Here is a 12909-nt window from a genome sequence, read left to right on the forward strand (position 1 = left end):
TTTCTTACTGGCTAGTTTTAGATGTTCAGCTGTTATCTCATCCAGACCACAGGCCTTATTATCTCCTAGCTTCAAAACTGCTTCATGAATTTCGGCAGGAGTAACAATCACCTCATCATTAAAATCTACATTTTCCACTACAACAAGATTACTTTTTACACAGTTGAACAGCTCAGAATATTGTTTCTGCCATAGCTGTGAAATTTCATCAGACCCACTCACTCCATCTATATTTGATGGTAAGTAAAGCCTGATAAAAGTGTCAAACTCCCAAAATCCACCAGAATACTGGAAATTACATCTACTCTGTTCAAAATGTCCTGGGGGGGTGACCCCCAGCTTGGTCAAGAGCCCCCCCCCAGGAAACCTAAAAAAAAACACAATCTCCCACATCACATTGCATTTGACATCTATATCTATATCAATACCCTGGTAGTTTTGCCTATTTGCCTATTATGAATTAACCCACAGGTTCACAATACAGCCTCCAGGAAGTAGGCTGGCTGTGAGACAAGTGTGTGAAGCAAGCGTCTTCCATCTTGCGGAGTCAGGTTAATTATGAACAGGGACACTAGGGTTCTAGCTAACACATTCTACACATTTAACAGGACATCAGAACATACTGTACACACACCTTACAAATTCACAAATCACAGACAGTGAACATGATTTGTTTTATTCCAGTTGATTTTTTTGTCATAAATGTACATCTTTCCTGGCTTTATTTCTTAAGATACCAGGTACTAATACAAAATGAAAGAAAAATAATTCTTAAAAAAAGAACTTCCCCATCCGTCTATTGTTCAAATAAAAGACAAATATTATCGACTTGGTACCAGAACTAATCACTGATCAGGCCGACCCTGCAACACAACCAACACCGACTAGCTAAGTCATGGCAAGGCTTTAGATTTCATATCAGCAAAACAAATCTGATGTAGAATAAATGATGTCAAATGAACTGAATACTATCGACTCCTGAACCAACTACATTTTTGTCAGGACAGGTCAAGTCTCAGTGTCAATATGAAGGCAGTTTTTAGGACAGACGGACGGTCACACTCTCTCTCTCTCTCTCTCTCTCACACACACACACACACACACACACACACTATAATTACTGGCTACATTTACAGACGGGGAAAACAAATGTGTTTCTAATTTAGCTGTCCCAGATCTGCCTGTGTTCACATAGTGTGAAAACATGCAGCATTTCCACATATTTAAATAGAAAGTTAACTTATTGGTTTTATTATATAGGAGGAATTAGGTAGGTTTAAAAAAAAAAACACACACACACACACACACACACACACACACACACACACACACACACACACACACACACACACACACACACACACACACACACACACACACACACACACACACACACACACACTGCACATTATTTTGTCAAACGTTAAGCCAGATTTTAGTTTTCTGTGAAAACACAGCCCTTGTATATTATGTAGTAGTGTTAGTTGTGTTGAAGTGGTCTGATTTGATCAGATACAGCAGCGTGAAGGCAACTGAAAATAATTAAGTCATGATTGTTTATTGGCAACAGTATGCATGTATGCATGGATTCTGGGAACTCAAGTTCATGGTGACAACAACAGCAATAATAAACATCAGTAGTAAATAAACGTGTACAGTTTAACATTTCTCTCTGGTCTGATCACGTGTCCACAGAACCTCTTGCAGCACATCCTAGAACACAACATTCTAGAACAACACAATAATAATTCATAACTACAACAGCACATTAAGCAAAGTGCTGTAAAGTACAATTAAAGAAAACATACATTGAACATTGGGGTGGGTTTCGTTACATAATAAGTACAGTAAGGTCAAATGGGTCATTCATATCAGGAGAGTCAACAGGACATTAGGAATATTCTTTTCATATTAAAAACCCACCTGTAATCATATTAATTTACCAATCAAGCAATACAAAAATCCCAGTGCAAATCCATATTAATATTAATAAACAATTATCCCATATCAATATTTAGAACAATTTCAGGGTGGCCAAGATCAATAAATGGAGACTTTTTAAATCATTTCCAACTCTTTCTCTCTCCTCCAACCTCTATTTATTTAGTAGTTCCATATTGGAGACCATTTTAAATGGACCATTTGGCTTCCCTAATCATTGGGGGTCTACCTTCATTCATTTGTTAAACATCAACCATGTTTGTCACTGATCACTAAGTCACTTAGGGGAGGGGAGAAAGGAAGTGAAGAGGTAAGGAAGGAGAGAAATGAAGAGGAGACAAATAAAAAAGAAAGATGAGAGAATCAGAAAAGAGAGAAGAAAGACATCACCAAAGAGGAGGGAGAGGTGGCATTATGGGACAGAGATTTGGAAGGGGGATCCGGGGATGTGGTCTTCGCCCCACTTGACAGCCAGGATGTAATTGCCTCTCTCCTTCAGCACATAGCTGATGTTGTACTGCTGCCTGCCGGAATGTCTCACCAACACCTCCTCGCATGGAACAACAGGTCCCTGGACTCCTACCAACAACATGTTCTTACCTGGAGACAAGAGGAGAGGAGAGGAGGGCCAAGAGAAATGTAACGTTAGTGGGTGAGGAACAGGAGCGAGAGAGAGGCAGAGAGAGGAACACGTAACTGATTTCTGTCAACTAAATACATAGCTGTTGTCTGTGTAGTATTATTATCATAATAATTATTAATTATAATAATCAGGATTATTATTATTATAATTATTATTCATATATCTTACCAGCTTTACTGCAGTCCACTGTGAAGCTGCTCCTCTGACCAACGAAGGCCTTGCTGAGTCCTGGGCCTCGACTGACCACCTTGCTGGCGTCAGAGTAGCCCTGCCTGGGCAGGGCACTCTGGGAGAGACTGCTGCTGCTGGAGGCCCTCAGCAGGGGGTCCACTGTCAAAGTCGAGGTCTCGCTGGCATTGGTCACATTCACCAGCCGAGGACCTGATAGAGGAGGAATTTATGTGACTTCCACTGCATATTCAGTAACATTATCCATTAGAATAGAATAGAGTAAACCAGAAACAATAGAATACAGTAGAGCCAGTGTGACTATAGTCTTGAAGATGCAGTGCCCTACGGCAGAATACAGTATAACAGTGTTTACCAAAGACTGGGTCGGTTCCCATTTGTGAGTCGTCGACACATTTTTACGGGTCGCGAGTAAATATCTTTTTTTTCCCCGTTTACTGCCATTTTTACCCGGTTGCCAAACCTGGTCTCTATCTACACTCCAGCTAGTAGTCACTTTTTCCTCATTGGCTGGCCCTTTTGTGTGACTTTTTCCTCATTTAGCCAATGAGGGCTCAATGTCCTCTCAGAATATGGGATCTAAAGACGACCCGCAATACTGTGTTCTGCCACTGTATGTATCTGTATGAACTGTGGCGCTGTTCCTCATTTGGCCTTTCAATATTGCCATGTTTAGTGAGAGAAATAAGCAACCAGGTCTAGGAAAACAAGCCCAAAAGAAGCAACTATAGGACACATGAGCACTCTCAACCGTCGGCTATTTGAAAATACTTAGCCATGCTGCAACCTGGTATAATATGACTGTGTCATATCTTGTTCTTTATTATTTCAAAAGATGCTAAATTTAAAAAATCCTGTATTTAAAGTAATACTAGGTAACTTTTTCAACAAAACTAAAGTTGAAGTGAGTGGCAAATGTTTCACAACACCCACTCCATGAATTTCACCCCCGAAAGCCTTTTCTATTATAATTTCTATTGAAAAGGTGGCTCGGTGAGCCTTTCCCACGAAAATGACGTCATCCGGCCAGAAAACGGAAACGGAAATGCACCGGTTTCCTGTTTGGCCAGGAACTACATCACCGGTTTCCTGTTTGGCCAGGAACTACCGCGCTAATAACAAAAAGGAATCTCACGCTGTTTGTAAGAGATTGTGGGATTTGAAGATCGAAAAACAACAGAAAAAGAAAACACAGCTCACGGTAACTAAAACTCCACTGGCAAAGAGAAACGATCCACAGATAGTATAAAACAATTAAAAGAACGCTTTTTGAAATGCTTCCGTCTTCCGGTGAAAACAAATGGAATTCTGGGTAACGGAGGAATAAACGAACGGCCTGCAGTGACGGTAATGACCAGCAGAGGCTGCTAAAAATCGTTATTTGTGGACCTGCATTGTATTACTTAAAAAGAAATTAGAGCTTATACTATTATAATCCGAGATATCAAATTTATCTTTTGGGTCTCGAGCTAAAAGGTTTGGAAACCCCTGCCATAGAAGTAGACCACAGTGGAGTAGCCTACCTGTGACTTTAGCCTTGAATGGACTACCAGGGATGTGGCTGGGTCCTCCATACTTGATGCTGATGAGGTAGTTTCCAGGGGCCATGGGAGTGTAGTGAACCCTATAACCCTCTGGACACTCCTCACAATCCATTTTCACCTTGGAGGGGCCCTCGATGGTCACAGCCACGGCCCCGGGCCCCGCCTTAGTGTTGTTAATGATGAACTCTGATTGGGTGCCTGGGAGGGGAAAACGTAGACGGGAATGAAGAAAGAAAGAAAGAAAGAAAGAAAGGCAAACACAAAGTTTACTAACAAAGAATCTTTAGCTTCTTTCCTGGTCCACAGACAGACATGGTACAGACTACCTGTCTGTAGGGCAGTGGTTCTCAAACCTTTTCATGTCAAGGACCCCCAAAGTGATATGTATTTGGCCGCGGACCCCCCATCTCAAAATATTTTGTTCCAGGGACCCCCAGAAGCAAAGGTTTGAGTTACAAGTGTTTGCTTTAAAAATATATATATTCAAAGATTTGCACACATTTTCACAATTTTTCAAAAATAGCAGATCTACAAGCTTGTAGCACTGCACCGAGTGCCGCGCTATGAGCTTGTAGATCTGCTATTTTTGAATAGCCAAAGTATAAAAGGTTAAAATTATTGTGATGCTATATTAACACATTTTGCTAGGGACTCCCTGGACCCCTCCCCCCCCAAGGACCCCACTTTAAGCACCACTGAGGTAGGGTACCTGTCGTCCCTCTCTCAAGTCCCGCTCCGTACGCTGTGACCAGACCGGCCTCCCCAGTCTGACCCGGTTCTCCCACTCTGACCTTAAAAGGACTTCCTGGGATGTGGTTGCCGTTGAACTTCACGCCGATGGAGTGAAGACCGTTCTCACGGGGAATGAACCTGATGGCATATTTATCTGGACGACAAGCAGGAGGGCAGAAGGAGAGGTTTAGTGTTAGTATAGAAGGGAACAGCTTTGGCTCAAGTTTATTGCCCATCGGCTATTAATATTGGCAAACACTGCAACAGGAAATAAACTTGAGCACATTTAGAATGTTTGTGTTGTCAGATTTGAAAAGATTCAACTTTATTGTCATATTATTTTTCATACAAGCTCCCAACATTTTAGTTCGGAGGAAGAGGAAGAGAGAAAAACAATAGAGAGCAAAAGAACTAAACCAAACTAAATCAAATATACAATGTCCAATACACATAAGGTGCATGGCAAAAATAAATGAATACATGAAACAAAAGCAATGGATAAATCGCAATTTTAAAAAATAGTGATGTGAAAGGTGTATACAGCGATGTGAGGAGGTACTGCACACGTCTATCTAAACTACATAACTTCTGTCCAGTACAACAGTGACAGCAGATTCCTAACAAACGATCAAACTATTGAATGATCTAACTAATTAGCTAGCTAGCTGTAGTACCTTTGTCCAGTTCAGTGACGGCACATTCGTCCAGCGCTCCAGAGGGACTATGAACTTTGGCCTCCAGGTCACCTTGAGCTCCATTCAGTCGCACCGCAAAGGATGCTGGGTGGTTGACCTTTAACCCTGACTCCTACACAGGTTGGTCACACAGGGAGCGTAAGCAATGACATCTCACACACAAACAAAGGACAACATCCTCAAAGGACAACAAAACAAGGTTAGCAGCTGGGTATTACAGATGTGTGGTGGTGGCCAACTGAATGTACTGTATATGAGGGGTGGTCAGAGACAGCAGGGGAGGATGGAACGTATATTGTGCACACAAATTAACAAAACAAGGGATCAAATGAACCAAAACTAGAACAAATACCCCTCAGGCATTAGGCCCCTTCCTACCCGAAAGCCCCCCATCTTTCAAGCAGTTCCTACATGAAAACTCCTCCCCCCCGCCCCACCAAGCCACTTAGGCATTGTCTCGCCACCTTAACAACAGTGCCCACATGAACCCACGTGAACAGCTCAGGTCCTCACTGATGTGAAACTGAAGCTGCTCACATTACACTTGCAGACCTGTTGATGTGAACGAGGGCATGTGTTCTCCGCAGCTTCCGGTAGATGGCGCTGCTGCCCCGCTAGTGGCCATAATCTGGGACCCATTTGACTATCCATGCTAATTCTACAAATCGTATGCAAATCGAAAGAGGGCTAGACCCATGAGCGATGCATTTCTACTCTCTACACTTACCTGACCTCTCATTGGTGCAGCTCCAGCAGGCAGAGGCAGCCATACACACGGTACTGCCAGCTACAATCACCCAACAAGCAGTGGTGGACAGTAATCTAATACATTTACTAACCTAAGTACTGTACTTTTTGAGTATCTGTACTTTACTTGAGCATTTGTGTTTGTGGATGCTTATTACTTTTTCTCCACTACATTTTCAAAGACAAATATTGTACTTTTGACTTCACAACATTTCTAGGAAGGAAAAAAGAACATTAGTATATCTGTTATTTTCACTATTATTATTATTTTTTTAATTTCTGGAAAATCTTATTTTTGGGGAAAATGTCTATTTTTAATACAGCAATGCATTGATATTATAAAGCAAACGTACCTTGTAATTTGTACCTTTGTATACTTAAGTATTTAAAAGCATGCATTTTTGAATACTTTTAAAAGCAAGTACCATACTCCAATACTTTAACTTAAGTACAGAGCAGCTTTCACTTGTAGTTAAGTAATATTTGACCCCAAGTATCTGAACTTTGATCCAAGTACTGGGTTCGAGTACTTTGTCCACCACTGCCAACAAGCTAGCTAAAGACAAGGACAAGTGTTGCTAGGGCCTGCCTCTCTCTGCTGTAGCTAGGCAACCAGTGAGCTGTTGTCGATGATGTTTGATGCTGTTAACAGCTTTTAGGTGAAACAGAAGAGAAGCGCCCCTAATTCCACACAGGATGGACGGACACATGGACAGAGAGACAGACAGGCAGTCACAAACAGGTCGCTTCTGTAGCGGACCATCCGGAACTCTGTAGTGAATAAATCGATTTCACATCTATTTTTCTGAGTCCAGTCTTGAGGGGGTTCCAGGGGGTCCCCAGCTAAATGATTGATAGTCGGGAACTAAAATGGACCATTACACTGAGAGTGTACAAATGGACCCGTGGACCCTTACAGCAGAGGTTCTCAAAATGGATTCCACGGACTCTCTGGGTTCCTTTAGGGGTTCTAAATTGACCCTTACAAGTCTGTAACTCTGACAGTACACAAATGGAACCAAATGGCTTCTCTTAAAAATGACCCTAACGGGTCCATTTGGTTCCATTTGTATACTATCAGAGGGAAGACCTTGAAATGTAAAAGTTTGAGAACCACTGCCTTACAGGTCCATTTGGTTCCGTTGGAGATGCAGTATTTGACATCTGTGTTGACTGCCTGTCTCTCATGTCCAGTGGGACCAGGGGCCAGTTGCACCACCTCACACTAAGTTCAAACTTAGCCAAGTTATAGCTTAAACACATTCAATCCTGGAAAGTATCTCTGTCATTTTAGATTTCTTTGGCTATTCAAAAATAGCAGATATACAAGCTCATAGCACGGCACCGAGTGCCGCGCTATGAGCTTGTAGATCTGCTATTTTTTGAAAAATCGTGAAAATGAGGGCAAATCTTTGAATATATATTTAAAAAATATATATATATATTCAAAGATTTGCACAAATTTTCACATAAAAAACAAAAAATAGCAGATCTACAAGCTCATAGGGCGGCACTCGGTGCCGCGCTATGAGCTTGTAGATCTGCTATTTTTGAATAGCCAAAGACATCTAAAAATACTTTCCCGGATAAATGGGTTAAATGGCTTTTTTAAAAGCCATTTAAGCTATAACTAGGCTAAGTTTGAACTTAGTGTGAGGTGGTGCAACTGGCCCCAGCTGCATAAAGAATGTTTACACAGCCGGAGCCCCCCCCCCCCTGTGCAACGCAGCGCAGGGGAGCGAGTGTGTATGGGGGCGGGGCATCTCCTCACGTCTCACCTGAAGGCCGGCAACAGTCAGCCGACGGGCGTCGTTTTCGGGAGCGACCACGGGCACCAGGTACGGACTGTCTGGGATGTGCTGCTCATTAAACTTAACGGACACCTCATAATCACCTAGAATCAGAGAGACAGAGAGAGAGAGAGGAGAGAGGTGGGGTGGAGAAAGGAGGCGGGTGATAAGAGAATGAAATGTGATAGACTTCAAAAGTCTTATTTTGAAAAGCATACCTTTTCAAAACACACCCTTTACACATAGTAAAGGGTGTGTGTGTGTGCGTCACCATACGTGTGTGTGTGCGTGCGTGCGTGCGTGCGTGCGTGCGTGCGTGCGTGCGTGTGTGTGTGTGTGTGACCATACGTGTGTATGTGTGCGAGCGCACGTGTGTGTGTGTGTGCGTGTGCGTGTGCGTGTGCGTGTGTGTGTGTGTGTGTGTGGTTGTGTGTGTGTTACCAGGTTCCTGTGCTACGTAGGAAACTCCACAGGATCCATCTTTTCTGTCTTCAAATGAGATCTCTGCCCTGCTGGGTCCCTCTACAGCGACAGACAGCCCTCCAGCCCCCGCCTCCCTCGTCCAGATGCTGAACTCAGCTGGAGAGAGAGAGAGAGAGAGGTAATAATCATAATCAGTCTTTAATGTCCCAGAGGTACGTTCCATTTCAGTCGGTTCAACAAAAAACACATAATATACAGCACAACATAAAAGACAATACAAAGAGTCCCCAAAGTGCACAACCAACATATCAGCGAGGCAGTTTCTGAGTGGACAAAACTCCTCCTAAAACTAAAACTTCTTCCCATCTGAAAGTTAATAATCTTGTAATGTGTGTAATGCTGAAAAGTTAGTTTTTTCCCTAGAGAGAGAGAGATGGAGGTGGACAAGAAGACAGTAAGGCTGGTAACTTTCCACAGAAATGATATTCAAATATTGGTCTTCAAAATTGGCAGATATTCGAATATTATTATTATTATTGTAATTAATACTGTCAAAAATAGTATTTTTGCATATACACATTTTCCCGATATTCGAATATCGAATATTCGTTTAACCTCCCTAGAAGACAGTGACAATGTGTTTTGAGTGTGTGTGTGTGTGTGTGTGTGTGTGTGTGTGTGTGTGTGCGTGTGTGTGTGTGTGTGTGTGTGTGTGTGTTTACCAGGTTCTCCAGTCTGTGCTCTTTCCAGTCCTGGCCCCCCCGCTGTGACTTTACCGGCCCCTCCCTCTCCCAGCGGCCCCACTGTGAACTGGAAGGGACTCCCTGGCACGTGCATGCCCCTGTACTTGACGCTGACGTGGTGCACGCCCATCTCTGTGGGAACAAAGCGCACGCAATAGGCTCCATCGCCCGTGGCGACCATCTCAGCCGACTGACTGGCTCCAGAAGGGGAAGTCACCTCAGCGGTGACCTCGTTGATGTCGATCTCTGGAATGGAGATGAATGGGATAGAGCAAAATAGAATAGATTAGAGCATGATATAATAGAGCATCATAGAATATAACAGAACAGAACAGAACAGAACAGAACAGAACAGAACAGAACAGAACAGAACAGAACAGAATATAGCATGATGGAATAAAAAGAGAGGGGAGAGTAGAAGTTAAGTGATGAGCAGCGTTGGAACTAAAGCGTTACAGTAGCGTGCGTTACTGTAACGCAACTACTTTTTTTGCGGTAACTAGTAACGCAACTAGTTACTTTTTCAAACTCTGCAATGTCATTACAGTTACTGACATTAAAATGGGCGCATTACTCGTTACTTTATGTGAAAATAGCCGACAACTTCAGAGCAGTAAAGGTTTATTATGATCCGATTTCTACCGACAGATAGTTTGTAACCTCCCCCTCCACTCGCTGCAGCTGCGGGCAGCGGGAGAGTTGTCATTTTGAAGTAACTAGTAACGTAACTAGTTACTTTTATAATGCAGTAACTAGTAAAGTAACGCTGTTACTGTGTGTGTGTGTGTGTGTGTGTGTGTGTGTGTGTGTGTGTGTGTGTGTGTGTGTGTGTGTGTGTGTGTGTGTGTGTGTGTGTGTGTGTGTGAGATAGAGAGTGAGAGTGAGTGTGTCATATAAGCCAATCTATCTACTTTGACTGAACATAATTGCAAAAATAAAAGCAACAATAAAAAAACCTAAAAAGGTAAAAATGATTTAACAGCAAGCAGCTGGCTGGTCTGGGAACAGCTCAGTATGAATAGTTCTTACTAAATGATAATTGTTAGCCAAATAAATAAAACCATGTACCTTTCAAGTACCTTTCATATGTCGCAATGTCCCCCCCCCCCCCAATGTCCCCCCCCCCCCCCCCCCCCCCTCCCCACCCCCCCACACACACCCAACACATATTAGGCCGTGCTGCAGCCAAACAATGCCAAGCGCCATGTGGTGCGAACCTGCTGGTGTTTCAGCATATTCTCAAGGCCCCTACAACACACCCACCCTCCCCCCTGACACGGGCGCTGCCCCCAACCAGGACGTGGGCATCAACAATCCAAATGCCCCTCGTCGCCCCGGCCACTTTCCTTCCCAGAACCAGGCGTGAGAGGCCAGTCATGTGGGCAACACGCCGGTCCCGTGGTGGAGCCGGGGACCTAGCCCTGGGCGCGGGGCCCCTAGCCCTGGGGTCGGAGCCGCTCCTGGGTCTACCGGACCACCAGAGGAAACAGTGGGAACGATGAACAGAAGAGGAAGAGGAGGAACAGGAGGAAGAAGAAGAAGACTGACAGGAGATCTGCTCCCGAGACAAGACCAGGAGAAACCAACTGACTGAGGAGAGAAACAGAAAGAGAAAGGATATAGGGAGAAGAATGAATAAGTGCAGCTGTATTATGGAGACAGCATAGAGCCCTGAAGCCACGTCCACTTTGGGGATGTACTGTACTGCTGTACTGTACTCACTTTTAGGAATAAAACAATAGCTGAAAAAGTGTCCTTTTTTACAGTCACACAGTTAACTTCAATGCAATTGTCAAGATTTGCCATTTACATTTGTTGGATAGTTCAACATTTTATTTGTTCAGTATTCATAAATGAGCTCTCCAACACCCCCTTTTGCCTGATGGGCCCAATAATGATCCCTCTTATAAAGAGGTTTGCCTCTTATACCTGCTGATATGCACACAAAGTTTCATGGTGTACTGTCAGTTAAACAGAGGGGGTGAAAACAATGTTGGCGGACGTAATAATTCATCAAATATGACTTTTTAAATAACTAACAAATAGCCAACAAGAGCGTGTAAAAAGTTACATCAAATGAACACATCTGGTGCAAGGAATCTTGCGTCACATCTGGTCAAAGAATGTTTGTTTGCACAAGGATGTCCCCATGGATGTGTTAAAACTCAGATCTTACCCAAGTTCATCATTTTGCTCCAGGATAAATGACCAAAAGTTCACTTTAAATGCTGCATGCAGTGTTTTGCCCTGATTGAAACCATAGGACAATAAAGATGCAGTTCTTTATTTATTTATCATTATACAGAATGGCCATGAGAGTGGCTGATGCCCCCGCATTTCGTTTTGTAGTTCTGTTGCTCAAACTCTTATCTAAAAACATAAAGTAAGAAAAAAAGAAAAACTCCCAGTGGTGGGTTCTTACAGTATTTTTCCCTATATTTTGATATTTGAACGGTTAGTCCGTAATGTCGTCATAAAGGGTGAATGAAATGGCCAGACAGGAATGGCCTTTGGGAGTCTGCCATGACCAGCCAGGGAGGAGGACGGAGTATACAGTACGAGTTATTATAGAGAAGTTGTTATTAGAGAGACAGTATGATATGTAAATACAAGAATATAGACAGGAAAGGCAGCAGATATGTAGAGGGAGGATGTTGTGGATGTACTCAATCTGGCAAGTCTCAATTCTTCTGGCGTGACCTTTAGTGTGTGTATTACAGAATATTGTCGGGTGGAAACCTCATATAACCAAAACTGATACTTTTCAGGATTCAAATTCAAAAATAGCAAAAGTAGCAGATCTACAAGCTCCAAACGTGTCGCTTCGCGCCGCACTTCAAGCTTGTGGTTGTGCTACTTTTGATAGGTTTCTGCTCGATAATATGCTTCATACAGATATGCAGTATCGGGGCGGCCATAGCTGAGTGGTTAGTGAGCCCGCCTAGGGAGCCAGAGGCCCTGGTTGCCCCAGGTTCGATTCCAGGCCAGCCCAGCATATGTGTCGATGAAATGAAATTTGTCCCTGAGCAAGACTCTTAATCCCTAATTGCTCACAGGTTCTCATTGGAAACAAGACCGCAAGGACTTTCATGAACGACCTGTTAAAAGGAATTATCCTTAGTATATACACTAGAAGTTGAGGCCACACACAGGGCCAACACTGGCCCCATGGACAGCCTTGTTTCATGCGTAAGCACGTGCGCACGTGTGCGTGTGTGTGGGTGTTACCTGGTATTTTGAGGTTCAGGTCACACACACTGCCAACACTGGCCACACTAGCGGCCTTCTGTCGTCGGGTGATGCTCTCTCGGATACGCCCCTCTCCCGTCACACGCACAGTAAAAGGACTTCCTGTTTGCACAAACACATTTCTCTATAAGTGTGTGTGTATATATATATCACATACATACATATAATGTAAATATATTATAGAATTGCTGCTTGACTAAATATATTATATGG

General features: G+C 43.2%; 1 protein-coding gene across 2 annotated transcripts in view; it reads right to left on the minus strand.

Moving 5' to 3' along the window:
- Positions 1 to 660: 660 nt before the first annotated feature.
- flnba (filamin B a) overlaps positions 661 to 12909 on the minus strand; it is a 76019-nt gene continuing 63770 nt past the window's right edge. For both annotated transcript variants that reach the window (XM_084063050.1, XM_084063049.1), the window contains 9 exons: positions 12676 to 12798; positions 9427 to 9693; positions 8723 to 8860; positions 8270 to 8385; positions 5724 to 5856; positions 5027 to 5203; positions 4297 to 4515; positions 2753 to 2965; positions 661 to 2541 (listed from right to left, as the gene is read on the minus strand). In XM_084063050.1, coding sequence (XP_083919176.1) covers positions 2354 to 2541; positions 2753 to 2965; positions 4297 to 4515; positions 5027 to 5203; positions 5724 to 5856; positions 8270 to 8385; positions 8723 to 8860; positions 9427 to 9693; positions 12676 to 12798 — 1574 coding nt within the window. In that variant the 3' untranslated portion in view covers positions 661 to 2353. The remainder of the gene's footprint in view (positions 2542 to 2752; positions 2966 to 4296; positions 4516 to 5026; positions 5204 to 5723; positions 5857 to 8269; positions 8386 to 8722; positions 8861 to 9426; positions 9694 to 12675; positions 12799 to 12909) is intronic.

The sequence above is a fragment of the Gymnoscopelus microlampas genome, assembly GCF_963454915.1.
Source record: "Gymnoscopelus microlampas genome assembly, chromosome: 7".
Lineage (NCBI taxonomy): Eukaryota > Metazoa > Chordata > Actinopteri > Myctophiformes > Myctophidae > Gymnoscopelus > Gymnoscopelus microlampas.